Source organism: Balaenoptera physalus, assembly GCF_965194825.1.
Source record: "Balaenoptera physalus genome assembly, chromosome: 15".
In the NCBI taxonomy this organism is placed as follows: Eukaryota; Metazoa; Chordata; class Mammalia; order Artiodactyla; family Balaenopteridae; genus Balaenoptera; species Balaenoptera physalus.
In genome coordinates, this window is record NC_138894.1 from 7,182,345 (window position 1) to 7,209,044 (window position 26,700).

The 26,700-nt window shown below is 45.8% G+C and overlaps 1 protein-coding gene across 36 annotated transcripts in view; it reads right to left on the bottom strand.

Moving 5' to 3' along the window:
• MAP4K4 (mitogen-activated protein kinase kinase kinase kinase 4) overlaps positions 1-25,869 on the bottom strand; it is a 173,099-nt gene extending 147,230 nt beyond the window's left edge. For 3 of the 36 annotated variants that reach the window (XM_082426712.1, XM_082426713.1, XM_082426693.1), the window contains exons 1-2: positions 25,309-25,869; positions 24,883-24,948 (exon numbers count right to left, since the gene is read on the bottom strand). In XM_082426712.1, coding sequence (XP_082282838.1) covers positions 24,883-24,948; positions 25,309-25,365 — 123 coding nt within the window. In that variant the 5' untranslated portion in view covers positions 25,366-25,869. Of the gene's footprint in view, positions 1-24,882; positions 24,994-25,308 lie in introns of those variants that run through there. The other 33 variants (XM_082426698.1, XM_082426711.1, XM_082426717.1 and 30 more) reach the window with 21 other exon arrangements.
• Positions 25,870-26,700: the final 831 nt, after the last annotated feature.

A 26,700-nucleotide genomic window follows, 5' to 3' on the forward strand; every position in this document is an offset into this window, starting at 1 on the left:
CTGGGGATTCGGCACAGTTATCGGGTGTGTAGGCTCCCAGGTGACTGCCACGTGCAGGCCAGGCCGGGACCGCGGCTTCACGGCGAGGATCAGAAGCTCCGCAACGCAGTCCCAAGGAGCGCGAGGGTGAGAACGGGAGCCCACGGCCTTTGCTTCAGACTCCCCACGGCGGCGGCCTTGCCCTGCTGCAAACCAGGGTCAGGGCTTCGAGGCAAGAAGGTCCCGTTAGGATGCAGAAAACAAACTTTCAGTTACCAGGGGATGGGGGAGGGGGGGATAAATTGGGAGACTGGGACTGACATATACACACTACTATATATAAAATAGTTAACTAATAAGAACCAGTTGTAGGGCACAGGGAACCCTATTCAATACTCTGTAATGGCCTATATGGGAAAAGAATCTAAAAAGAAAAAAGAGGGGATATGCGTGTATGTATAACTGATTCACTTTGCTGGACACCTGAAACGAACACAACATTGTACATCAACTATACGCCAATAAAAAAGTTTTTAAATAAATAAATACATAAGAATACCTTAATTAAAAGAAAAAAAAAGAAGGTGGTCTCGTTAGGACCTCTGTGTAGCAGGTGCAGCTGGAGTTAGGGAATGAACTAGCCAGAGAAGCTGCCATGAGCTGGAGTTAGACCTCCTGTCTTGCTGACTTTGAGTTTTGAGGGAAGAGGAGAAGAGCAGAGGGGCTCTTCCCGCTGGGCACCTGCCGGGGAAAGTGGGAGGAAAGCACCCCGCAGCTTCACAACAACCCGTACTCTATGTGAATTACCACAAAAAAAACAAACACAACCTGCCGCCGCCATCCTTAACACACCAGAGACATTCCCATACACATCGCCTCCCGGCGCCTTTCTCCACGCAGCCAGCCCGCCCCCCCGGAGCACGAAAGCCTCCCCTCTCCAACACCGACACGGAGGAAAACAGCGCACCTCTCCCACGCCACCGCGCAGAAGCAGGGTCTGGATTCTCAAGGCTGCGTTAGGGGTTACCTTTCTCTCAGGGCCTCCCATGAAACAGTGACAATTTAGGTTTTCCCCTTTTTTGTTTTTTAACCGTAGAGCCTACTGACATGTTCTAAGGTGGAAATTAAATTTCAAAAGCATGTCTGTAAGATGGGAGTGTTACTTGTCTACTGTTTAGATGGCTGGGAGAGCTGAACTCATGGTAGGAAAGCTCCAACGATTCGTGCTAAAGGCAATCCAGCTAGGGTACAGAGCTTTCAAAGGACGGAATTTTAAATATGGTTTTTATTAATGTGACGCATAGAAAAATCGAGTATTAAAAATGTTGTTCTCTAAAGACCGGCCTGATGCAACACACTGCAAAATAGCATATTAATTCTGCCAAAACCAGAAATTCCGCAATAATTCCACTTGCTTTCCAAATTAAAGCCTAAAACAGACAAATCTAGTAATTATTCTCACATTAAGCAAACAGTAACAAAAGGTGACTGAAGTAATTAGCTTGAATATCTGAACTTTCAGGAAGCACCATTTGAAAGTCAAAGGAACATGACAAAAAGCACCATGTTTATCACAGTGCCAGCACCTAACAGTCACTAAAAGCATATTTTTTTTAAATGAGTAAGAGGAGAGAAAGCGAGAGTGTCAACAGGTCATTTTAGGCAAAAACGTCAAAGCCCTTTTGGCAATCTCCTCCAAGGCTGGTTCACCTCGTAAGTAAGCCACTGTTCCCTCCAGCTCTCTGGGTCCTTTGGGGGTTTTCTGGGCAAATGAGGGAGGGGGAACTACCGGTTCTCTCCAGTTCTTCCCAGAACGACCATCCTATGATTGTGAGACATCAACATAAAAACCACTGGCCTCACCCACTAGCCCCACAAAAGACACACACTTAAGGACAACTGTGCCTCACGTCTCTCCGCCCACACCCACTTCTTCCCTCGCTTCCTCCTCCACAGCCCTGGCTCCACACCTCCAGGCGGTACCCACCCTCCATGCGGCGGCCCCGCTTCCAGAGCTGCGCTCTGCTCGCTCGCAGCCAGGGCTGTGAATGTTCCTATTTCAACAGGGACGCTGTCTACTGCCTGCTTCCCAATTTTGCAAGAGAGCAGGCGATCAAGAACCAAAAAGTGAGTCTCTCCCGAGTTCTCCACTTGATGAGATTCACACCTGCCTCCCTGCCCTGCAACCCCAACTCAAAGCCCACCTGCCATCCGGCAGGCCTGCGCTGGGGTCTGCAGCACCCCCAGGGCGCCGCGCCGGCGGGGTCTACTTCACTGGAAACCTGCACCGGGCTCGGCGGCGGTGCCCAGCCCCCGAGCCACTCCGCGACCGCCTCACCCAGGAACTCGGCTCATTCCTTTACCCTCTGAAACACTTCCTGTTGTACCACGAAGTGCGCTGCAAACTGAAACGGAATGAGAATCACGTCACCATATCACCAAACGGGGGGGAGCGAGGAGGGAGAGCGCCCCACTGCACTGCTTTCAATCCAGACAGAGAGAGAGAGAAAGCACCCGGGGTGGGGAGTCGGGGGGGCCCCAGCTCTCTGGGACCCTAGTCCAGACCAGGCCACAAGGCCCCTCACTGCTCACTTGTCACCTGCGGGGTCAGGCTATGGAATCTCTAGAAGCCTCCCCTACATCCACATCCTGTGACGCGCAGAGCAACTAGGATCCCACCGGAATGCTATGGTCGCTTCACAAAATCATGGACCCAAGTAACACCTGACACCACACAGACCCAACGTAATCCCGGCCCGACTAAGCCACCCTAACAGCTGTGCTCCAACGTAATGTCTAAATCAGCTGCCAACCACCGCCACTTCCTGGAACCTCTTACTGGGTCCTTACTATCCCAAGTGTGAAGCTGCTGTAGCATCACCAGGAGGCATATTAGAAACGTAGACTCTCAGGCCCCATCACAGACCCGCGGAACGACCATCTACACGTTAACAAGCTCCCCAGTTGATTCAAGTGCACAGTGAAGGCTGAGAAGCACCAAATGAGGCACAGAAAACTGTGGGGAAAGGAAACCTTCAGGGCAGCAACGTCTGCCCTCCTCTGTCCCTCGATCCCACCCCTACTCCCACCCACCCCTCTTCCCAGCATCACCCAGGGCCCTCCCGCCTGGTCACACCTATCGACCCAACCTACCAATACCCTGGGAAACAGTCTGGCAAACGGTAAGTGCTAGACTTAAGTCAAGACTGAAAGGCCTTAAAGCCCAGTTTCTCCACTGCCCACTAGCTATGTCACTATAGGCAAGTTACTCAACCTCACAAATTACTCGTATGTGACATAAGGATAAAAATGAGGAAACACATATACAAAAACCTCATGGAGTCAGTACTCAAGATAGATATTATTTTTTAACACACTGTCAAGATGCCCCCTCTCTTTACTAATTCAAATAAATCATTTTGGTTCCAAAGCTCCCACGCATCCGTCCAGCCTGCAATGTCAGCATTTTTTCTCTTGTGAGTCTCCACCTGTCCATTTCCATTAACGTATACGATCACCTTACTGTATCAAAGGCTAATGAGTCCTCACTGAGCTTAGCACATCCTGATTCTTTTCTAAAGCCACCAAAATCAGTTTGTGGAATACCATCAACTCTCAAACACTGCAGAAGGCGTACCCCAGACACTCCCCACGTGTCTGACCCACTGAAGTGAAAAATCAATTCACGCAAAGAAATTAAGCATCATAGTAAGAGAGTCTTAACCTCAGGCACTTAACCCTCAAATCCCACCATTTGTTTTATTCTTCCTAAGAACTGAACTCATCTTCAAACTTCATCTTCTGACACGTAAACATCAGACACAATCTGGTTCGTTTACCTGTAGATGGATCTCACTTCCCCTTCATAATCAGCATTTTGGGGAAGGAAGTAAACTTCACTTACTCTCCTAAACAGCCAATGAGAAGCCTGCCAACTACAAGCTGGGGATGCATGACTTCCTCCAGGCCCGACTCTCATTTCCTGTTGAGCTAAGAAAAGCAGGTCTAGTGTTGCCACGCATGAATCGAGGCATTTGAGCCCCTAAAACCATAGCCAACGTAGGACTTACTTATCCCTTTCCTATTATCATCCCATCCAAACACACAGATAAAAAATCCTAACTCCCAGCTGTAAAACAGGACATGTGGTAACACTGCAATTAATGGGTGATGAGACTTTTCTGTAAAATGAAGATATTAAAAAGGTCAGCGTTATCTCTCCATCTCAATGCCGAAAAATGGAATCTTCCACAATATCCAAAACCTTTTGACTCTTCCTTAATGAAGGACAAAGGGAAGAGAAAGAGAGAACTGAAATGACAGAGAAAACAACAGGGCACTTATAAGAAGTTTGCCAGCCGCAGCCCCTGGTGAGCTGACCGTAGCTGCCTGAGGGGCCTGAGGGGCCTGAGGGGCTGGAGGAGAGACCAGCAGAAGAACCACCGTGCAGAGCCTGGTCCAGCCCCAGGTGCTGGCCCTCAGAATCCTGAGCACATAGAATGACGGTTGCTTTAAGCCACTAAGTTTCAGGGGCGGCCTGTTACCCAGTAAAGGCAACTGAAAGAGGCATTTTTCACCACCTGAGATATTTTATTTTCTGTCTTCTTAAACTCCATGAAAGCATGGACTGTGTCTTTTTTGCCAATTCTGTATCTCCATGCTCTAGAACAGAGTCTGCAGTGACATGGGGGTTGGATATGCTACATAACTGAACAGAAGACCACATGTACTTCTTAGATTTTAAAAAATGAAATTCCTAAGTTATTAGTTAATAAACCATTAGTACGTACGAGCACAAAGTTATTTCCTTCTAAGAGGAAATGTGGACACACAAAGAGGCACCAGGGAGGCACCCACACGAAGAAAGACCATGTGAGGGCAGAGCCAGACAGCAGAAACCAAACCTACCAACACCATGATCTTGGACTTCTAGCCTCTAGAACCATGAGAAAACAAATGTCTGTTGTTTAAGCCACCAAGTCCATGGCATTTTCATATGGGACCCCAAGCAAACGAGTACAGGTATGGAGTTCACTTACATTTCTTCTTATGGTTCTCGTGGCCCCGTATTTCTATCACATTCTCTGAAAAATGACAAAATTACTGAGGAATTCCTACAGAAGAAATGTTGGATGGCAAGTAATTTTTCAAACTGATTTTTAACTAGGAGGAGGAGGGGTTCTGGTCCCATCTATGTGACTGACGAGGCCTCTGATTTGGGGAGGGGTCTGGACTCTCTTAGGACAAATCTTAGATCCATTCTTTTACCAAAGTTTGAAATAGATAATCTTCAAGCCTCCTTAGAGCCATAACATTCAACAAGTACGTGTGGAAATAATTGTCAGAATGGTCAAATGAACTCCACAAATGATTTTTAAAAGGAGTTTTGAGACTTCCCTGGTGGTGCAGTGGTTAATAATCCGCCTGCCAGTTCAGGGGACACGGGTTCGATCCCTGGTCCGGGACGACCCCACATGCCACGGAGCAACTAAGCCCGTTAGCCACAACTACTGAGCCTGCGCTCTAGAGCCCGCAAGCCACAACTACTGAGCCCACGTGCCACAACTACTGAAGTCCACACACCTAGAGCCCGTGCTCCGCAACAAGAGAAGCCAATGCAATGAGAAGCCCGCGCACCGCAACGAAGAGTAGCCCCCACTCGCTGCAACTAGAGGAAGCCCACGTGCAGCAATGAAGACCCAACGCAGCCAAAAATTAATTAATTAATTAATTTTTTAAAAAGGAGTTTTAATTCCCATTCTTATTCAGGGTTGGCTGATATCAGTGATGAACTTCACAGGAAGCATAGTTTTCCCACAGTTTGCTGATGAAAGCAGAGTTCGTACAATTAGTTACAGAAGACAGTTGTGGAATATATTTCTTATAGTCTTTTGCAGGGAGAGGGGCTTTCTTGAGAGGGTTCTTTCTTCAAAGAACCTCATTTGAAACATAAGATAATTATGTCCCTTAAGTATAAACAGGTTGCAGAGAGATGGCATAACTTTCTCAGAGTTAAAGTTTGTTTCTCAACAGTTTCTTCACAAGTAGAGGAAATGTATTTTAGCAAAAGCTTCCTTCCCTGTAATTTAGTCTGAGCAGGTTACTCAGGTGAAACCTGTGTTCTGGGTAGTTCCTCTTTTGCTAATATTTATAAACAAGTAGTTTAAAAAGTTAAATAAAAACTATGTTTTGAGAGTATACAAATAATAAGTGTTGAACTAAATCTGACAAGACCATTATTTAACGTTCACGTAGCACCATCAGATTTCCAACGTGCCTTGAAGTCACTGGTTTCTAAGAGCATCACCCTGGGATGGACTTGAGATTTATCTGCATCGTATGAGTGAGGCTCCTAAAGATATTCAACAACCTGCTCTGTCCCAAGGCCAGCTGACTTTCAATGTAATTGCAATGAAAATCTCCTTGGGTATTTGTCACTTCTGGTGAAGGAGGTAGGAACTTTTTCATTTATCGTTGTCAAACTGAAATATTGGGCTCACAATGCACGTCTTTCCTCCTAGATGAAATATTTTAAGCATACCAAAGACTTTGGTTTAACAGAAATTTTTGATTAATCAACACTTGAGGTTCAAGGCAAACTATTTCTTAGTGGTTCGGAGCCAGGGTCTTTGATCTTCCTTAAGAAACATATTTCTTTATACTTTTCTGATAATGATGGTATGTTATCTACGTATGTAATTTGTACGTATTCTGGAATAGACTTTTTACAGTGAAAATTTCATATGAAATGATAAAATAATCTAGGTAGAGTTGTTTCATATCTAGATAGCTTGACTTGGTTCCATTTCCTTACATGGTTTACATTTTCCTCTTCTGTGCTATATGGTACTTAATTTATAAGGATTTTGAAAGAATTCAGTGACATTATCAAATTATTCCTTAATGCATTTGCAAGAGGAAGAGGAATTGAGACACTCTAGATTTGTTCTCTCACAAACATAGCAGGGTGGCAGTCGGGGTCGGGGGTCTACCATCTGTGTGATATGGACATGTGTATGAAGACATTAGTCTGCAAAACAGTAAATCTTTCATCATGAGAGGAGTAAGTCCCAATTCACAAAGCTTGCGTCAAGTGCCAAAAAAGTGTCTTGAAAGTATGTGCCAGGGTCAGTCATTAGTAAAAAGATTAGCAAAATCAGCAGGTCCTCTTGAAGAACAAATTTGGAGAACTCACTCTTCCCAATTTCCAAACTTCCCGCAAATCTATAGTAATCAAGACAGTGTATGGACTTCCCTGGTGGCGCAGTGGTTAAGAATCCACCTGCCAATGCAGAGGACACAGGTTCGAGCCCTGGTCCGGGAAGATCCCACATGCCGCGGAGCAACTAAGCCCGTGCGCCACAACTACTGAGCCTGCGCTCTAGAGCCCGCGAGCCACAACTACTGAGCCCAAGTGCCACAACTACTGAAGCCCATGCGCCTAGAGCCCGTGCTCCGCAACAAGAGAAGCCACCGCGATGAGAAGCCCGTGCACCACTGCAAAGAGTAGCCCCTGCTCGCCGCAACTAGAGAAAGCCCACGCACAGCGACGAAGACCCAACACAGCCAAAAATAAATATAAATAAAATAAATTTTAAAATATGTTAAGAAAAAAAGACAGTGTGGTACTAGCATAGGATAAATACTGAGATCAATAGAATAGAATTTAGAGTCCAGAAATTTAAGAAAGAAAAAGAAAAAAAAAAAGAGTTCAGAAACGCTCACATTTAAGGTCAATTGGTTTCTGGCAAGTGTACCAAAACAACTAAGTGGGAACGGAATGGTCCTTTCAACAAACAGTGCTGGGCCACTGGATATCCACATGCAAATGAATGTAGCTGCACCCCTACTTCACATTTTACACAAAAATTAACTCAAAATGGATCAAAGAGCTAAACATAAGACCTAAAACTTTAAAATTTAAAAGAAAAACAAAGGAGTAAATCTTCATAATCTTGGCTTAGGCAGTAGTTTCTTAGATATGACACCAAAAGCACAAGCAACAAAAGAAATAAACTGAACTTTATCAAAATTAAAAACTTTTGTGCTCTAAGTACACCATCAAGAAAGTGAAAAGTCAACTCAAAAGAATGGGAGAAAATTTTTGCAAGTCATACATCTGGCAAAAGACTTGTATCTAGAATACATAAAGAACTTTTACAATTCAAAAAGTTTAAAAAACAAATAACACAATTAAAAATGTGCAAAGGATCTGAATACCATTTCTCCAAAGATATTCAAATGACCAGCAAGCATATGAAAAAATGCTCAACATCATTAGTCATCAGAGAAAAGCAATCAAAACCACTAAAATGAGATACAACTAGGTTGGCTGTAATTTTAAAAAGACAAGTAATTACAAGTATTGGCAAGGAGGTGGAGAAACCAAATCCTTCATATACTGCTGGTGGGAACGTCAATTGGTCCAGCTGCTTTGGAAAACAGTTTAGCAGTTCCTCCAAAGGAACTGAGTTCCTTTGTCATTACCACATGACAGGAGAAGGAATTCTACTCCTAGATATACATCCAAGAGAAATGAAAATATAGTCTATACAAAAACTTGCACACAAATGTTCATAGCAGCATCATTCCTAATAGTCCAAAAGTAGAAACAATCCACCTGCCCATCAACTGAATAACAGGTAAAATCAGTATATCCATTCAATGGAATGTTATTCTGCAACAAAAAGAAATGAAGCACCAATACATACTACAACACGGATGAACCTAGAACACATGCTAAGTGTTCACAGAACACAAATTGTTTGATTCCATTTACATGAAAGGTCCAGAATTGGTAAATCTATAGAGATAGAAAGTAGATTACTAGTAGCCTGGGGCTGAGGTGGCGGAAGGGAGAAAGGTAGTGATAGGAGGACTGGGATATGCAGTTTCTTCTCTGGAGCAACAAACATGTTCTAAAATGTGGCTATGACTGCGTAACTCCGGGAATATACTAAAAGCCATTGAATTCGACACCTTAAATAGGTGAACAGTGTGGTGTCTGAATTACGTCTCAATAAATCTTTTTTTTTTTAAAGTGGTGTTTTTGAAATCCAAGGTTGTTCTCCTCCTACTCACTACTATTCCCATCAAAGAAGTGGGGCGGGGTTGTTTTCAGTTTGTCATGTTGCTGATGCCTCCTAATGAATGAATGGTGAATAAAGAGACAGAGTGGACATACCACTGAACATCTACTTCTGGCCAAGATGCTGTTAACGGGGACTGGATATACCTTTGCACTTGAAACAACCAAAACAAACCCATACAAAATTTACGAAACAAAGGTTTTCGAGAAACTGGACATCAAGCGATGAAGAACAGTGGTCCCTGAGGTAAGAAACAAATGAGGTGAGTCATACAACTGCCTGAACTTACTCCCTTTACAAAGTTTGTGGGCACGGCACGGGGAGAGGAAACCCAAGCAGAGCTCGGCAGACTCCCTGAGTTGGGGAGCAGGAGCTAAGAGTCCGGGTAAACCTGGACAGCTAGAGTTCCAGTGAGAACAAAGAGAAGAACCGCCAGGCTCTGCAAAGGGCCCCCCTATATTCGTCCAAGGGATGATCAGCACATGCAAGGGAAACTACCAAGGCTGGGGGGAAAAACATTCAAAAGGATTAGAAGGAACGGTGCAAGTGCTCACACAGGGATGGAAATAGTGCCTGTTCCCACTAAAACAAATGGAAAAACTCATGCATCAGGGGGAATGGAGAACTCAGAGAGGTCTTGCCTGAGCAGTGGGATATAACTAGCATTAGACTGAGCACTGATCCAGATCTCCTTAACGAAAACCATAAAAGCAAGACACAAAAGGATCAAATTATTTCCATGTAACTTAACTGCACCCCAGAACAAAGCTCAAGAATACTTACAGGAAGCACCCAACAAGGTAAAATTCATGTCTCACATCCACGCCAAGATTACCAGATGGGAAGACATAACCAAGAGTGAGGACAATCCATCGGAACCCACCCAGTACTGGCACAGATACTAAAATTATAGGCAAGGACACTAAACCAGCTGTTACAACTGTATTCATATGTGCAAAAGTAGAGATCCAGAAAATATTTTTAAAACACCCAAATCTTCTAGAGATGCAAATACAACATCAGAGATGAAAAATACGTGGGATGGGATTAATGGCAGAGTCAACAATGAAAAAGAAAGATAAGTTAACACGAACGCATAGCAAAAGAAACTAACCAAAATGAAGCACAAAAAGACAAAAAAAAAAAAAAAAGATACATCAGTGAGACAGCTTCAAGTAGCTTAATAAACATTCAATGGGAGTCCCCAAGACTAAGAAGGGGGAAGAGAAGTGAGGGGGGAAGAAAAAAAAGAATTGAAGAAACAGTGGCCAAAAGGCTTCCAAATTTTATGAAACTTCTAAACGCACAGATCCAAGAAGCTCCCAGACCCCAAGCACAAGAAGCATGAAGAGAAGTACACCAGGGCACATCATAATCAAATTGCTCAAAACCAGGGATAAATGGAGACTCTTAAAAGCAGTCAGAAGAAGAAGAAAAAAAAAAAAACAGACATGTGAAAAGGAACAAAATAAGGACAGCAAATTTGTCAGTGGAAACAATTCAAGTGAGACAACAGTGGAGTAACATCTCTAAGATAAGGAAAAAAAATAGCAACCTAGAATTCTATACTCAGCAAAAATATCTTTCAAAAACAAAAGCACAAAAATTTTCAGACATACGAAAACTGAAAGAATTCATCACCCAGCAGACCTGTACTACAAAAAATGATAACATAAGTCCTTCAGGCGGAAGGAAAATGGTACCTGATAGAAATATGGATTTACACCAGGAATGAAAAGCACCGGAAATGCTAACAACCACGTGGGTACATGTATTAGGGATTTTTCTTACTATTTATATCTTTTTAAAAGATAGCTGACTGAGCAAAAATAGCACCAATATATTTTGAGATTTATAACATATATAAAAGTAAAATATATAACAAAATACTATAAGGCCAGCTAGGGAGAAACAGAAGTGATACTACTGTAATGTTCTTATATTACATGTGAAGTATTTACCATTTGAAGGTAAACTGTGATAGGTTACAAGTGTGTACTATAAACCCTAAAGTAATGTATGAAACAATAAAGTAGAAGTTACAGCTAATAAGCCAGAAAATGGAATCACAAAAAAACACTCAAGGGCTTCCCTGGTGGCGCAGTGGTTGAGAATCTGCCTGCCAATGCAGGGGACACGGGTTCGAGCCCTGGTCTGGGAAGATCCCACATGCCGCGGAGCAACTAGGCCCGTGAGCCACAATTACTGAGCCTGCGTGTCTGGAGACTGTGCTCCGCAACAAGAGAGGCCGCGATAATGAGAGGTCTGCGCACCGCTATCAAGAGTGGCCCCCACTTGCCGCAACTAGAGAAAGCCCTCGCACAGAAACGAAGACCCAACGCAGCCATAAATAATAAATAAAATAAAAAATTTAAAAAAAAACACTCAATTATTTAATTCAAAAGAAAGAAAAAAGGGAAAAAGACAAACTACCAAAGAGACAAAGTCCTCAGTAGAAAGAGCCAGAAAGAAATGAAAGAAGAAAGGTCAAGGAAAAAAATCAACATCCTATGTAAAATTTAGCATTTTAAATCACTTTTTTCATATAATAAGTAAAAAAGAGAATATATATTTTCAGCTAATTGAGTAGCAAACTGATGAAATGTCTGATTCAACCTTGGGGTTGATGACTGACGGAGGCCTTGTTTAAACAAAATAAAACAAAATTTTTTTCACATTTTGATGGCTGGCATTAGCAATCAAAAAGGTCTTTTTCCAGTGTGATTAGAGAAAGGTTAGAAATATTTCACTCGATATTAAATTTTTTTCAAAAAAGCCCACAAGACCATTTTACTCAGTAAGCTCGGGAAAAGAAAATCATCTTTTATCTGTAGTATCAAAAAGCAAATACACAGCACCTAAAAAAAAAAAAGCAAAACCTCATCTTTGAAATCATTTCCTTGTATAACCTGAACTCCAGAAACTTATTAAAAGCTATCTGAGTATCCTAAGGCTGTCTGTACACCAGCGTTCCCATTTCACAGAGGCCGCCTGCAGCCCTAAGCTCGGGGGTCTGGCGGCTAACCATCCCGCCACATGTCCCCCCCCCCCCGGGCCATCCATCGCCAAGTATGAGCACCACGTGTTGCTCACAGGACGCCCTGAGGTTTGATGGGAGCGCCCTCCCCGCCCTACTCTCTATGGGGATGCTGAAGGTGCTCGACCAACAGCTGCTAACTCCCAACTCAGGACAGACCGGACGCCACACCAGCAGCAGACAGAGGATGCAAGGCCTGCCAAGAGACAGACGCTCCAGGCAGCTGAAAGGGGCAGGCAAGTACCATAATCAGTGGAACGCACCTCTCCTATCTCTATTCAGGGTTCTGTTAACCAGGACGATGAGCCATCAGCTGCACGCGCCTCACCCTTCTCGGCCTCAGCCAGAGACTCGGAACTTAAACCATAGAGCCTCACTGTGTACCACGTGTCTCCTGTACCAGGTCCAGCTTAGCTATCCACTCCCACGGCCCCGCTCTTCCCCACCTGCCAACATCCTCCTCCTCAAACTACGTGCTGCACAAGGCACGCGCTGGCCGCTCTTCTTGCCCACTGCCACCAGCAAGGAGCCTCGAGGGGTGCCCGGCACACACCGCGTCCGCAGTGAGCTCCGGAGTAACAGAGTGCCGCCTAGCAGAGCAGGCTCAGCTCTCTCACAAACAGCGACACACAAACCAGATACGAAGCCCCCAAGTCACTAAAGAGTAAAGAGCTGAACATTCCCAAGGCTTTTCTGGCAACTAAGGGAAGGAGCAACAAGAACGGATGGGGAGCACATGGACACGCGGAGAGGCCAAGTTCAAACAGGAGAGGCCCTAGAACTGCAGGCAGGCCCCCGCAGGTGAGTGAACACGCTCAGTGAACCCCGCGCCACTGAGCCATCCTCAGCCCCGGGCCATCCTCACTGCCTGACTCGGGATCCCAATAACTCCTATGTCCCTTGGATGCACAACCCTGACTTGGGTAATAGTCAGTCTTTGACTTGAGATCTCCAAACTGAATAGTCGGCAAAACTACACCGCAACTATACAGAGGGTCCCAGAGTTACTGATGGGGCAACGGTTCTGGCTGTCAACAGTATTCAGTTAGTATCATAAACAGGTAAGACTATAGCTCTAAGTATAAGAATTTTCCAAAAGTATACTAATATTAAATTTAGATTTGATCTGAATGCACTGAAGCCCCCAATAAAAGATATGATGAATGGGGAGATTGGGACTGACATGTATACACTAACATGTATAAAATGGATAACTAATAAGAACCTGCTGTATACAAAAATAAATAAAATAAAATTCAAAAAAAAAAGTTCTTTAAAATGTAAGATGAAAAAAATACTGTAAAAGGTACACCTGAAGAAAATCAAATGAGCAACTGTATTCCCCCATGTAACGCAACAAATCATTTATTTAACTTGGTATACGTCCTTCTGACCAAAGATAATAGATTTTGTTATGTTTTTTCAAATCCTGGTGAGTCAATAGCTTCTGTCTGAGATAAAGGAAAACTCCAGTCTTTAGTATCACATGGCAAAGGGCTGGCTATTGACAATGGACTCCCCCAATAAAATGTGAGAAGGAAAAACCGGTTTGGTCTAGTTCCTGATACCAATGACCTCACTGATAGTGAACAGTTTGTCTTTATGGCGATAAGAAACTGTTTTCATGTTTAAAGAAATGACCTAAATGCAGTGATGACTAATACTGAGAGTGGGGAAGGTAAAGGTTTCAGGGAAGCAGAGACAGGCGGCCGGGTCATCAGAACCAGGAGGTGTTGAGTTATACTGACGAGAAAGGGGTAGACCCAAGCAGACAAATGTCCCCTCTTTTCTCCTGGTATGTAAGGCTCCCCGGTGCAGCTCCTCTGAAAGCATCTGAGATGCGAGGCCCAAACACCTGCTGCAGGCACGCCTCCCAACAGCCAAAACCTAGAAATAACTGTGACGTCTATCAGCTGGCGAACTGGTGGGCAAAACACAGCCCGTCCATACCCTGGACACCATCCAGACGTGAAAAGGAACAAACGACCACGCTCAGCGGCATGAACGAACCTCAGAGGCATTATGCAAAGTGAAAGGAATCATACACCAGCGACCACACGTGGCATGATTTTATTTATATGCAATGTTCAAAAAAGGCAAATTTACAGAGACAGAAAATAGCCGGGCGGTTGTCTGAAGCTCTGGGATGGAACAGGGGTTCACTGCGAGAGGGTAGGAGGGATCTTGCTGGGGCGATGGAAGTGCTGAACGCTGATCTGTGGGGACAGTTGTGCCACTCAGCACATCTACTAAAAACCCTTGAAATGCAGGCTTGAGGCGGGTGAATCCCGTGATATATAAAATACACCTCAATAGAGCTGTTTAAAAGAACAAACCTGCCGAACAAACTTCCGTGTCTCCTGGAGGCTGGTGCGGAGCGCGGCGAGCCTGGGGACGCCCACCCGGCACGCCGGCACGGCCCCCGCCCCTGGGTTGCGTCTCCCACTTTAAGTATCGGCACTACGGCACTGTTCCACTCCTGTTTTCGTTTCTGTTGCTGGCATTGCTGTTTTTGTGGTTACTGCTCCGGATGAAAAGTAGCCCACACCTGAACAAAACCACAGGTGTGAAATCAAAGACGCAACCTCTAGTTGACTCCTGGTCCGGGGGACTGATCACTTGAGTCACAGGGGTTCATTCCCATAAAAATGAGTATAAGGTAAACAGAAGCATAAAGAGATCAAGGGGAAGAGACGACGGCACAGATTGTTACTATCAGGTTTTGACCGCTAAAATATGGATGGAGCAGGGACTTCCCTGGTGGTCCAGCAGTTAAGACTCCACGCTTCCACTGCAGGGGGCACGGGTTCGACCCTGGTCGGGGAACTAAGATCCTGCATGCGGCAAGGTGCGGCCAAAAGAAAATAAATAATAAAATAAAATGCAAGGAAAAAATGGAGGGACTTCCCTGGTGGCGCGGCGGTTAAGACTCCGCGCTCCCAATGCAGGGGCCCCGGGTTCGATCCCTGGTAAGGAAACTAGATCCCACACGCGTGCCGCAACTAAGAGTTTGCGTGCCCTAACTAAGGAGCCCATGTGCCTCAACTAAGGAGCCGACCTGCCGCAACTAAGACGCGGTGCAACCAAGTAAATAAATAAATAATATTTTTTTTAAATGGATGGAGCAAAGAGAAAAAAGTTATAATCTAAGTGCCCACTGAGGGGACACCAAAAGTGAGGCAATTTGCACAGAACCCTGAGGAGATCCTCATTTGGAAGCAACTGATACCAAACGAAATATGAGGCTAAAATCAGGAGAGGGGACACTTAGTGGCACAGCGCCCCAGGCCCCCTTTCTCTACCTCACAGTCTGGCGGCCGCCCCATGTCACTCCACACCACTAGGAAACCAGAGGTTCAGGCCCTGAAGAAGCTGAAGGAGAAATGCTCCAGATGTGATGACAGAGGAGGGAAAGCGGCAGGCCACAGGGCTGCAAAGCTAAGATATCAGACGGTACATCTCCAGCCTCCTTCCTCCACCTGAGCCCCACAGGCCAATAAACACATGCACGGCCCCTAAGCAGGAAAAGCTTCTGGGAGTTCTTCTTAGAGAAACCCCAAAGAAAAGCCCTTCAGATGTTCAGCAGTGGGGTTCCCCATCCACGAGAATATACTGGGCCCACCTGCACCCCCTAAACTGAATTATCAGCAGTCAGCAGCCTCCAAGTCACTGCTGGTGCCTCAGTCAAATATGAGGAGAGTCACCCACCTCCAAGTATTTAAGGACAATCTTCAGCGTTAAAGACAAAGACCCCGGACTTCCCTGGCGGTCCAGTGGTTAGGACTCCAGGCTTTCACTGCCGAGGGCCCAGGTTCGATCCCTGGTTGGGGAACTAAGATCCCGCATGCCACATGGCATGGCCAAATAATAAATAAATAAATAACCCAAATAAACAAATAGGAAAACTGAAATCTGGAGGAAATGGGTGGGGGTGGGGGTGGGGGTGGGGGTGGGGGTGGGGGGGAATACCGGAGCACAAGAATACCAACCAAAAGAAAATACCTGTATCTACACTCAGTATCCTCAGAGAGATGAGATAAATTCATGAAAGAATAGACGCGGGTTTTTTTAATAAAAAAACTGTGAAAGAGGGTTTCTCTTATAAATTAAAAATATGACAAAGCTAAAAATTCAATAGAAATATTGAAACGGAAAGTCAAAGACATTTCATAATAACAGAACAAAAAGACAAAAATAGAGGAAAAGATAAGAAAATAAATCAAAGAGGTGACTAACAGGGCTTTCAGAAAGAGAAGGCAGGGAATTTGGAGGGGAAGAAAAAAAAATTTCCCAGAAAAAAAGGGCAGCTCCTAAGAAAAAGAATTAACCAAGCACCTGGAACAGTGAACGACAACACAAGACACTCATAAAATCTAAGAACACCAGGAATAAAGAGAATATCCTAAAAGCTTCCCCAAAGAAGTTTAAAACAGGTCACACTCAAAAGACCAATGACTTCAAAATTCCAAGAGAAAAATGAATATTCACCCTAGAGTATTTTCCACCCGCTAACATATAAATCCCACGTAAAAGAAGAACAAAAGCATTTTGGGTCATCCAAAGACTTAAAACCTTTACACCCCAGGCACCCTTACTTACAAAGCAACTGGAGGATGTGCTTCAGGAAAGAAAGGCAGTACACCAAAAAAAAAAAAAAGACTGTGGCATCCGGGAAACAGATGGTCCAGGGGCAGAGCTATGCACCAAGGTGGGAGGCCAAGCATACCTGGCCAGCTCCCCTCCAGGGAGAAAAAAGCGGAACCTACAGGTTATCTGAAACCATGAATCATCTAACGTGTTTAAGTGTTTAGAAAAACTGTTGATAAAGGCTTAACTATGCTAGGCACTTGATATAACTTTCAGGGCATTTGAGGTGGAAAGTAATGACAAGTACCTAGAAAACTAAGCAAACGAAAAAGGCAACACACGGGGGAAGGAGTGTTTAAAAAAGAAAATGTAATCATATTAGATTGCTTGGCTCAGAGATAAACAGTATAATACAAACAATTATCATTTTAACCCCAAATTATGATATACTCATTTAAGGGAGGGGAACAAGTATAATAGCTAATTCTTCACATGGGACCACTCCAGTAGTTCAAGAGCTGTAACCACCGTCACAAGAAGTCAGTAAGTGCACAAAAATCAAGAAAAAGCCATGTAAGCATCTAATTTAGAAATACAGCAGTCAATTTCAAATGGAACAACTAAAAGCACTGAAAATAGATGTCCCTTGGGAATAGGACAACTCCAAGTTTTGATAAGAGAACTTTAGTTTGTCACCTGATTGCAACTATGTGCATTCCTAACTTTGGCAAGTGTTTGAAGGTCCTGTCTAAGTTTTTAAGTCATAGCATAAAAGTGAGGGCCTTTTTCCTTTTTAATAATTTAATAATTAGTTAAAATTAAAAATTGGATAGGAAAACCTGTCAACACTTGGCCACATCTGAGATACTTGCAATGCCCCAGGGATGGAGGGCCAATTCCGCAGAAAGAGGGAAGCAGCCTGGGCTCCGGCTCCCTCCTCCTCGTGGACAAGGCCCCCAATTCTCTCGCTAATGCAACACATCAGCCCAAGGGCTCACAGAGAGCCCTGTGCAGACTCGACCCTGCCAGTTCAGGGCTCCCGCAGGTCCGTTCTGCTGACTAGGGGACAACCAGGTAACTTCAGATACTGACAACTGCGGAAAAACTTTTATAGCAAGTTGAGAGGGTGACATGATGTCCTTTGATTCTAATAACAAAAAGATGCTGTATATAGAAATGGATAAACAACAAGGTTCTGGGAATTCCCTGACAGTCCAGTGGTTAGGACTCCAAGCTTCCACTGCAGAGGGCCCGGGTTCGATCCCTGGTCAGGAAATGAAGATCCCGCAGCACACCACGCGATGCGGCCAAAAAAAAAAAACAACCCCACAAGGTCCTACTGTATAGCTCAGGGAACTACATTCAATATCCTGTGATAAACCGTAATGGAAGAGAATATGAAAAAGAATGTGTATATAATATGAAAAGAATGTGTAATATATATAACTGAATCACTTTGCTGTACAGCAGAAATTAACACAACGTTGTAGGTCAACTGCACTTCAATAAAATAAATATTAAAAAAAAAAGATTCAGGCTGGCATTTTCCGTGTCTACTTTTTCACCTCGCTTTTCTGGTCACGTGTTTGAACTATTTCAGCCCTGCGGAGGCTGGAAAGCTCTCTGGGGTCGGGCGCACGGGCTGTGTCTGGGTGGAGGGCCTGGGGAGACAGAGCCATCACAAGATGGTACACATCTGATGTTACACATCTGGCACGCTGTGTCCACCCCGTCTTCCCTGCACCCCCGGAGGGTAAACACACTGCCTGCTTCCTGCACTGCTGTGTGGACACGGACCACGCAGGCAGGGCCCAGCTCGGGTAGCAGCACAGTGAACACTGTAAGTGGCAGGAAACCAGCCCTGTATGGTTAACTGGTGTCCCCAAATTAGTTCTAAGTTCCTCATAATGCTACGCAGATGTCAGAGTTTCTAAGATCCCAGTTTTTTAAACTTTAGAGAAGTCCTAAAACTTACCATTCTGTCCTTCCTTTTGAAATTCTTAACAGAAAACAGGGCCTCGCAACTCTATCCCTGCCAACACATCACTCACTTCTCTTCTGAATGATGCCAGCGGACTTTTATTACTGAGCCAGCCTCCTAACAGAATATCATAAAAACCTAAGACTTTGGTCACTGGTAATATAACATTGCCCTGGTCTCCATTCTCTTCCTGGCCATCCCTCTCTAAGTCCAAAAAAATGTATCCTGATTCAATTCTTGTGTTATCATATTATTACAGCAAAATAACTGTCAATCAAATCTTCCAAAAGTACTTGGGAATCTCTACCCTCTGATAATCACGTCCCAATGACTATGTAATCAGGTCCCAAATTACATATTAAATATATCTTAATATTTTAACACTGGTTATTCAGAGTAGTATTAAAACCAACTTGAATTCACAAAAAATCTGTTTGTAGTAAATATTGAAAGCAATTATTTGCAAGTACTTTACAGGATGACCCACAAGCCGCTAGCTATATATCTAGCTACTTGGGCGAGAAACAAAGTTTTTAAAACACTGATTTTTAAAAGGTGAGGTGGTGACCTAATATTGTTTTGACCCGTAAAATTATCACAAATTCTAAATAGGTAGTGTTTGACCCTGAGAACTCACTGTAGATTAAGTTCTTGACTCCAACACAGTGAATGGCCACACAGTCTGAACTTTTGTACATTTTCCTTTATAAGATGAGAGGGAAGCTTCCACGGTATCACGTATCAGTGCTGCCCTCTGGGCAACAGTCCTGCTTCAGCACCGGAACCACCTGGGTCTGAAAGCAGTGCACTTGCACAATCATTTACATGCACTGCTGTCTGCCAATTTAAATCATTAGAATAGAGAAAAAGTGAAAGCACTGTTACTAACGATAAGAAGCACAGGCATCTAAACTTAGTGCAGCTGAGAGATGGAAAACACTTGATGCTCTGAGGGTGGGCAATGTCTTGGCTCAAGATGCTGTTCACAACCAGGTGAAAGTATTTATTTACTAAGAAGGCAAAGAAACAAAAGACCATGTATGAAATGCATGTGTCAAAGCACCCATCTCTAGGTTAAAATGTATTTTAGTTTATAATATTTTTAGTTCCCTGGGAATGAAACCCCTTAGATTATTCCTTGGCTTAGCACACCTGTTCAAGGATTCATTATCTCCAAAGTAGGATATATTTTTTCAGAAATCATCTTTGCTTTTCAAAGGTCAATCCACAAAAATCTATGAACACACACACTGTACCAAAAGCGCCCCCAGATAATATCAATATGTAGAAATAGACATAGATCCAAAATTGGTCAAGAAAAAAGGCAAAATACAAGTTTGCAAGCTATGCAAATAAACACTGTATTACAGAGTTTCAAGCAATAAGGAGTTAAAAAACTATCATGAGCAGGGTTTTATCTGGTGGTTGGTTTTTCTGCAAGGCTTTTGACGTTCCTGATTTAGTTTAGGGCCAAAACAGTTTTTGGAAGTCTGGGTTGATATTTTTTAAGACAGCCACACACCTGTGTGTGTTCAACAGGGTTGGTTCATCCCCCCTCCCTTAACCCAGGGCCAGAATCCTTCCAGCGTGAAGGAACTCTGTGTCTCAGAACAAGTCTGTACATGCCACTCAGAGGCCGATCAACCCTCCTCCTAAGGAAAACATCCAGTTCTACAAACTTTATTTTGCCCCAGTGGATGTCTTTACCTCCATTTAAGAACAAGAGATGTCACCCTGACAAAGCAACATTTGCAGAACGCCCCTCCCAAAAGTTTAAGTGCTTGCTCCAAAATGTTACAGTGATGATCTTTAAAAGCTACACAATTTACATGGCACTTTATTGCTGAGCAATGGAAAGCAATTTTAGCACTTTCACAAATCCCAAGGCTCCTCCTAATCCAGCAGGCAAACAGTGGACCCGTTTTAAAGGGTCACACCAAAGCTTGCAGAGAAGGTGTGAATTTAGCAAGGAGGGTAAATTTAGCAAGGAGGAAAGCCCCAGAATTCACCCCAACACTCTTCTCTCTACTGCCCTGCCCCGGCCTTCCTTCCCCTCCTCTCTCCTAGACCGCTGCCCCAGGCCAACCACCTTACCTGTTCCTTCCCCAAGGTTCATCTGACCAAGTCTCCTACTCCCAGGGATCCCCAATCCCGACAAAACTTTCAATGGCTCCTCAGTGCCAGGGAATGATGGACCTCCTCAATGCCAACACGAATAACCCCTCCTCGAGATGCCCACTACCCCCAAGCCCTACTACCATTCCCAAAGGTCACCCTCAGCCCTTTGGCCACACATACCCCCCTTTCTTCAATAAAAGAGGGGGACAGCATTAGCACAGCGCCTAACAGGTGGCCAGCTCTCAGGTTAGCTCTGCTTACCATCTTCGGGCCTAGGGTAGCCTCCTCCTCAGCCTTCAAGGTGTCCAATCCACCAAGGCCCTCTCCTCCAAGGACAGGGTCAGACAGGGTCAGAGTCAAGATGCTCTCTCCATCTGGCCGGTGAGTAAGCCCTGACTCCAGGCATTGCGCCTGCTGGGTTCTCAACTCCCTAACTTCCCCTCGGGCCCCCTACCATGCCATTCCAGATGCAGGACTTTCCTGCCTTTAGCCAAGACATTCTGGAACACTGGCCACTGGACGCCTGCAAAATGCAAAATAACAGTAGCCACCCCAAGAAAAAAACAAAAATGGCCAAATAAACGTTAAAAATAACAAACTCCAAAAACACAAAAACAAACTTTGATCTATCATTTCTGGTTTGGATTTTTCACATTACCATTTCTCCCTTTGATGAAAATAATTAAAATTCACTGTATCTACTCAACATGCACAAGATCATCTTATAGACACTTCTTTTATAAATATATGGTACTCTGAATGAAACCCTGTGAACAGAAATTCACAATTGTTTTCACATTTTAATTTATGAGTATCCTTCCCTATGATCCCTCAGAAACCTAAAGCCAAAAATAAATTTCTCTAAATAGAATACAGCCTGTCTCAACTCCTTTTTTAAAGATAAAGTTACATACTGTTCAACTATACCCAGACTATTTACCATTTTTGTCAGAGATGGAGAAAATTATAAACTATCCCCAAGAAAGCCATTTTCATAGAACATATCAAAACTCAGAAAACTCCCTCTCGACTCATTCACTTCATGTAAACACAGTCTTCTAAAAATAAGCAACCACTATGACTAAAAAAGTTCAAAGAAAGAACAAAAAATAGAAAATATAACAATGAAATAAATTAGGACTACAGGTTGTTCAGCTTACAGGTGTTTCACCTAATGTTTAAAAAAAAAAGCTTCTTTATAAAAAACAAATTAGACACAAGTATTTTCCAAACTCTGATGCTGGTCACACTAATGGATGTTTAGCAACGGTAAACAAATGCTACAGGGTCAATAATCTAATCCCAAAACCACCCTATGCAAATCGTGCCAACAAAAATCCTAAACTCCTAGGCATGATGTAAACGGTTCTAGAAAGTACACATTTAAAGAGAAAAAAGAATGGAAATGTTAACTGTCTCTGCTATTTCCACCATCTCTAAGACTAAACTTCCCAGGATCAGTTCATAAATATGAAAGAGCTTCTCATGATAGTAAGAGAACATGTATGAGATAATCAGGAAAATGTTCACACTGAACATCTGAAACAAGCTTACGGTAACCAAAGGGGGAAGTGGGGGGGATAAATTAGGAGTTTGGGATGAACATACACAAACGACTATACGTAAAATAGATAACCAACAAGGACCTACTGTATAGCACAGGGAACGCTACTCAATATTCTGTAATAACATATAAGGGAAAAGGCTCTGAAAAACATATATATATATACACACACACATACATGTCTATATATATGTATAAAACTGAATCACTTTGCTGTACACCTTACTAACACATTGTAAGTCAACTATACTTCAATTTAAAAAAAACTGAATATTTGATAGGAAGGAATTAATTTTTTTGGTGTGAGAACAGCATTGAGACTATCTAAAAAACAAAAAAAGATACATACTGAAGTATTTATGGGTGAAATGGTATCTGGGTTTTATGTGAAGATAATGGATGGAGGGAGGGAAGACTACAGACAAAACCAGATTAGTCACGTGCTGGTAACTGTTAAACTGGTGATCTCTCTCTCCCTAGTGTCTGGTTCAAATTCTCCATAATAATAAAACAACTGCAGGCGAGCAAAATCTCAAGCACTCTTGCTCGTGATTGTATGGCACGGTTGCACAGATTTCTTAATTCCTCGGGTTTGCATAATTTGTGAATTTCTCCTCAACTGTACTGACTTTACAGGGAGAGAGCCAGAGAGCCGGGTCACTGCCACGATCCCCAAATGTTGAGGATCCCAACTTCCCCCAAATGTTGTGCTCAGCAAATCTTATCTCAAAAGATTGGGGGAAGAGGGGATGGAACCAAAGGGGGAAGGAGGAGGGGAAACCCTCGGCAGTGAACCTGCCCCACGTGCTCCTATAAAGAACCCCCAGCTCTTAAACCCTTCAAGACCCATTCAGGTTTCACTGGCTTCTGGTTTACTTCCCCAGCCTTCACATCCACCCTGACCAAAGAAGAGCCAAACAATCCAACTACTGTGTAACCAGGTCAAAAACAAGCTCTGGCTAGTTCACTTGGATGAGGGCACACTCACCACTCGGATCTGGCCAGAAAAACTGGGTTAGAAAAAACCGACTGGTGCTTAAACAAACACTGGGGCTCGGGAAAGAACATCTTTCAGCCAGTTAGCAGACCACTCAGGGAGTTGCAACACAATCTTCTCCAAAAATTTCCAAAAGCTTCCAAATTCAGTTGAGGCCGGCAGGCTGAGCTCACAGGGCTCTCTTTCAAATTCAAAAATCTGGCCCTGGCCCCAACAGTTAACCAACAAAACACATGCTGATTCACTTGAGAGCACCTCAGAATACTGACTCCATCCAGTTCAGGCCACAGGCCGGGACACAGCCCAGGCCAGGGGAAGTCAGGGCTGGGGAGAGGCTTTCAAGAGACAGATGAACCCTATTCTCAGAGCAGAAAACAGACAATGGGATCCACACTTAATTTGGGCGAAGAAAATGCCTACAGTTAGCTTCCAACCCCCCCTCCATTTTTAACGAGACAATGACAATTCTTCACAGCGAACCACAAAGCCCTGCTTCATAAGATTTTTTTTTTTTTTTTTTTATTCTATCCCAACCTTGTACCCAGCTAGAAAACACTAACTGCTACCAAACACCCCCGGTGCAGATAACTTTGAGAAAGCGTTCAGTAATAAGAAACAAATCAGGAGAGGGAGAATTTCACATTCTGTTTCAAACGTTCAAGGCCTGCGCCTCCATTACCTAGAGCTGCTCATAATCTCTAGAATGTGCACTGGATAAAATGTGCAGCACGGGTTAGCCTCACGAGGTGTCAGCTACTCAGGGCCGACTCAGAGTCTCCAGATTTGTTAATTTCATTTACCGTCGGGGGGCGAGGGGGCGGGTATTAAAAAAAAAAAGAGAAAGACCTGGGGTGGGTGTAAAATCTGGGCACCCTCTCCACTCCTGGGCTCTGCCTCATTTCTGTTTCAATTACACACCTGTCAAACAGGTTATTCCTGGAATTCAGACCGTATAATCCTCACACTGTAATTCTTCCTGCTCCTGTTGCCCAAACACACACCGTTCCCCGGTTCCCCAAAACATGTACCCATCAGTAGAATGTACGCTGCTTATAAAGGAGAAGCAAGTAGCACCGAACTCCGCTCCCTGGGCGCCTGGCGAGCATTCAAACGAGGGAACACGAAGACAATTCTCAAGGAGGCCAAGGCAGTGTTTTGGGATAATCACAAGCAAGGCCTGCCTCTACTGAATTATAATTAACACACCAACTCCGAAGGCCAGATCTGGGAAAGACGAGAAAAAATGTAGGCTGTCTGATGCAAAAATGCTTGCCCATTTCATGGGAGAAAAGTGCATGCCTAAGAGTGGAGCTTATTTCCTTATCTGAGAGCCAGGAAATGAGGTCTTTTCAGGCCAGTGTGCATATAAACTCTGCGGAAAAACAGCGGGACGGCGAGGCGAGACCCCTCTCCCAACTTCGGCCGAGCGGCGTGGCCTCCGGGCGGCAGCGTGTCCATCAGCCTCCCCGTCGCCCCCGAACCAGAAGTTTCAACCCGTCCCCGGGAAACAAAGGAGGCGCCCGCACCGACCTTATAGACTTGTCCGTAGGTGCCATTTCCCACCACTTCCACCAGCTCGAAAATCCCAGCCGGATCCTGGAGGAGAAGGAGGGGAGGGGTGAGCATCGGAAAGCAGCACAACAATGAATAAAAGAAGCGGGGCAGCGGGAGAGAAAGGGCGGCGACCGAAGAGGTGGGCTTCGCCCGGAGCGGTCGCCGGCGCCCGAGACCCGCGATGGGGGTCGGGGCGCGCGGGGTCGGGGTCCCGGGCGGCGGCTCCGGCGGAGGGTCGCGCCCCGGGCCCCGCACCCGCCGACGCGGGCAGACAAAGGGGCCGCCGCGCCCGCGGCTCTGCCCGCGGCGGCGCCCGAGCCCCCGGCCGGCCAGGGCGCGGCCCCGGCTCCGCGCGCCCCGCTCCCGGCTCCCCGCGTCCCGCTCCCCGCGGCCGCCACTCACCCGCAGGGAGGACAGGTCGATGTCCACCAGACTTTTTGCAGGGGAGTCGTTCGCCATTTTCCCTTTTCGCCACCCAAAACCCGGCCACAATCAATCGGTCTCTGGTGTGTTTCTGGGAGTCGGAGGCCCGGCGGGCGGCGCAAGCCCGCGGGCGAGGCCGGGGACGGAGGGCGGGCGGGCGGCGGCGCTCACTCCATGGCTGGGGCGGCCGGCAGGACCCCGGGCGTCGCCCGCGCCTCAGGCCCCGGCCCCGCGCCCCGCCGCGCGCCTGCACGAGCGGCCCGGAGCAGGGGCCGCGGCGCCGCCGAGAGTGGAGCCCGGAGCGCGAGGCCGCCAGACAAAGATGACCGGGAGGCGGAGGCGGAGGCGGGCGCGCGGCGGGGGGCGGCGGCGCGGGAGGAGGAGACACGGGACACCGAAAACGTATTCTGAGGAGAGCAAACAGCTCCCCCTTTCCTCCTCCGGCAGGAAAAGCGGGCGGAAGCGCGCTCGCGCCCGGAGCCGGCCCGGGCGGGGGGCGAGGGGCGCGGCGCGGCGTGAATATTCAGCAGGGGTGGGGCCCGGACGGCGGCCGCGCGCGGGGCCGGGTGCGGGGTTGGGTGAGCCGGGGGAGCGCCCGCGACAAAGGGAAACCGGCCCGGACCCCCGGGCTGAGGGGCGGAGGGGCGGGCCGACCCCGCCCTCCCGGAGCCCCGCCCCGCCCGCCGCGCCCGGCTCCGCCGGGATCCCCGAGGAGGAGGGTCCTCCCGGCCCCGCCCCCGCTCCCGCTCTTCCCATCCCGTCCCATCCCCCACCGCCAGATTCTGGCCCCTTAAGACCCTCGCTTCCGGTTTCCCTACCTGGTTTTCTTGTCCTTTCTCTTCTTTTCCGGGCTAAAGCGGTGGCCTGATTAGGTTGGGGCTTCACTGAGCATCCCTCGGCTGCCGGGTCCCGCCCGAGACTCTCAGCGGAAACTGAATCCGGAGCATCACCTCCAGCTGCCTCGTGCCGAGGAGAACCTCGCTCAGTAGCTGAGCACCGTGTCAGGGGCCAGGAGTCCTAACCCAGGTTTTGTGCCTGGAGATCACTGAGGACCTACAGACGGGCTTCTTCCGGCAACTCTGGAAGCTAGTCAGCAGTTAGGCAGTTTCATCCTGTTAAACGAGAATATATGGTCTGCACAGCAGTCATTGTATCACTGTCACTCCACTGTCCAGAACTTTCGATGGCTCCCTATTCCCGCACAGCGGGTTCTCGAACGTGAGCGCCCGCCCGGGAATCACCAAGAGAGATTGTAAAAGCATGGATTGCCAACCCCACCTCCGGACTTTGTGATTCAGCAAGTGTTGGGTAGGCCTGAGAACTTGAATTTCTCACAAGTTCTCAGACGATGCTGAGTTGCTGGTACAGGGA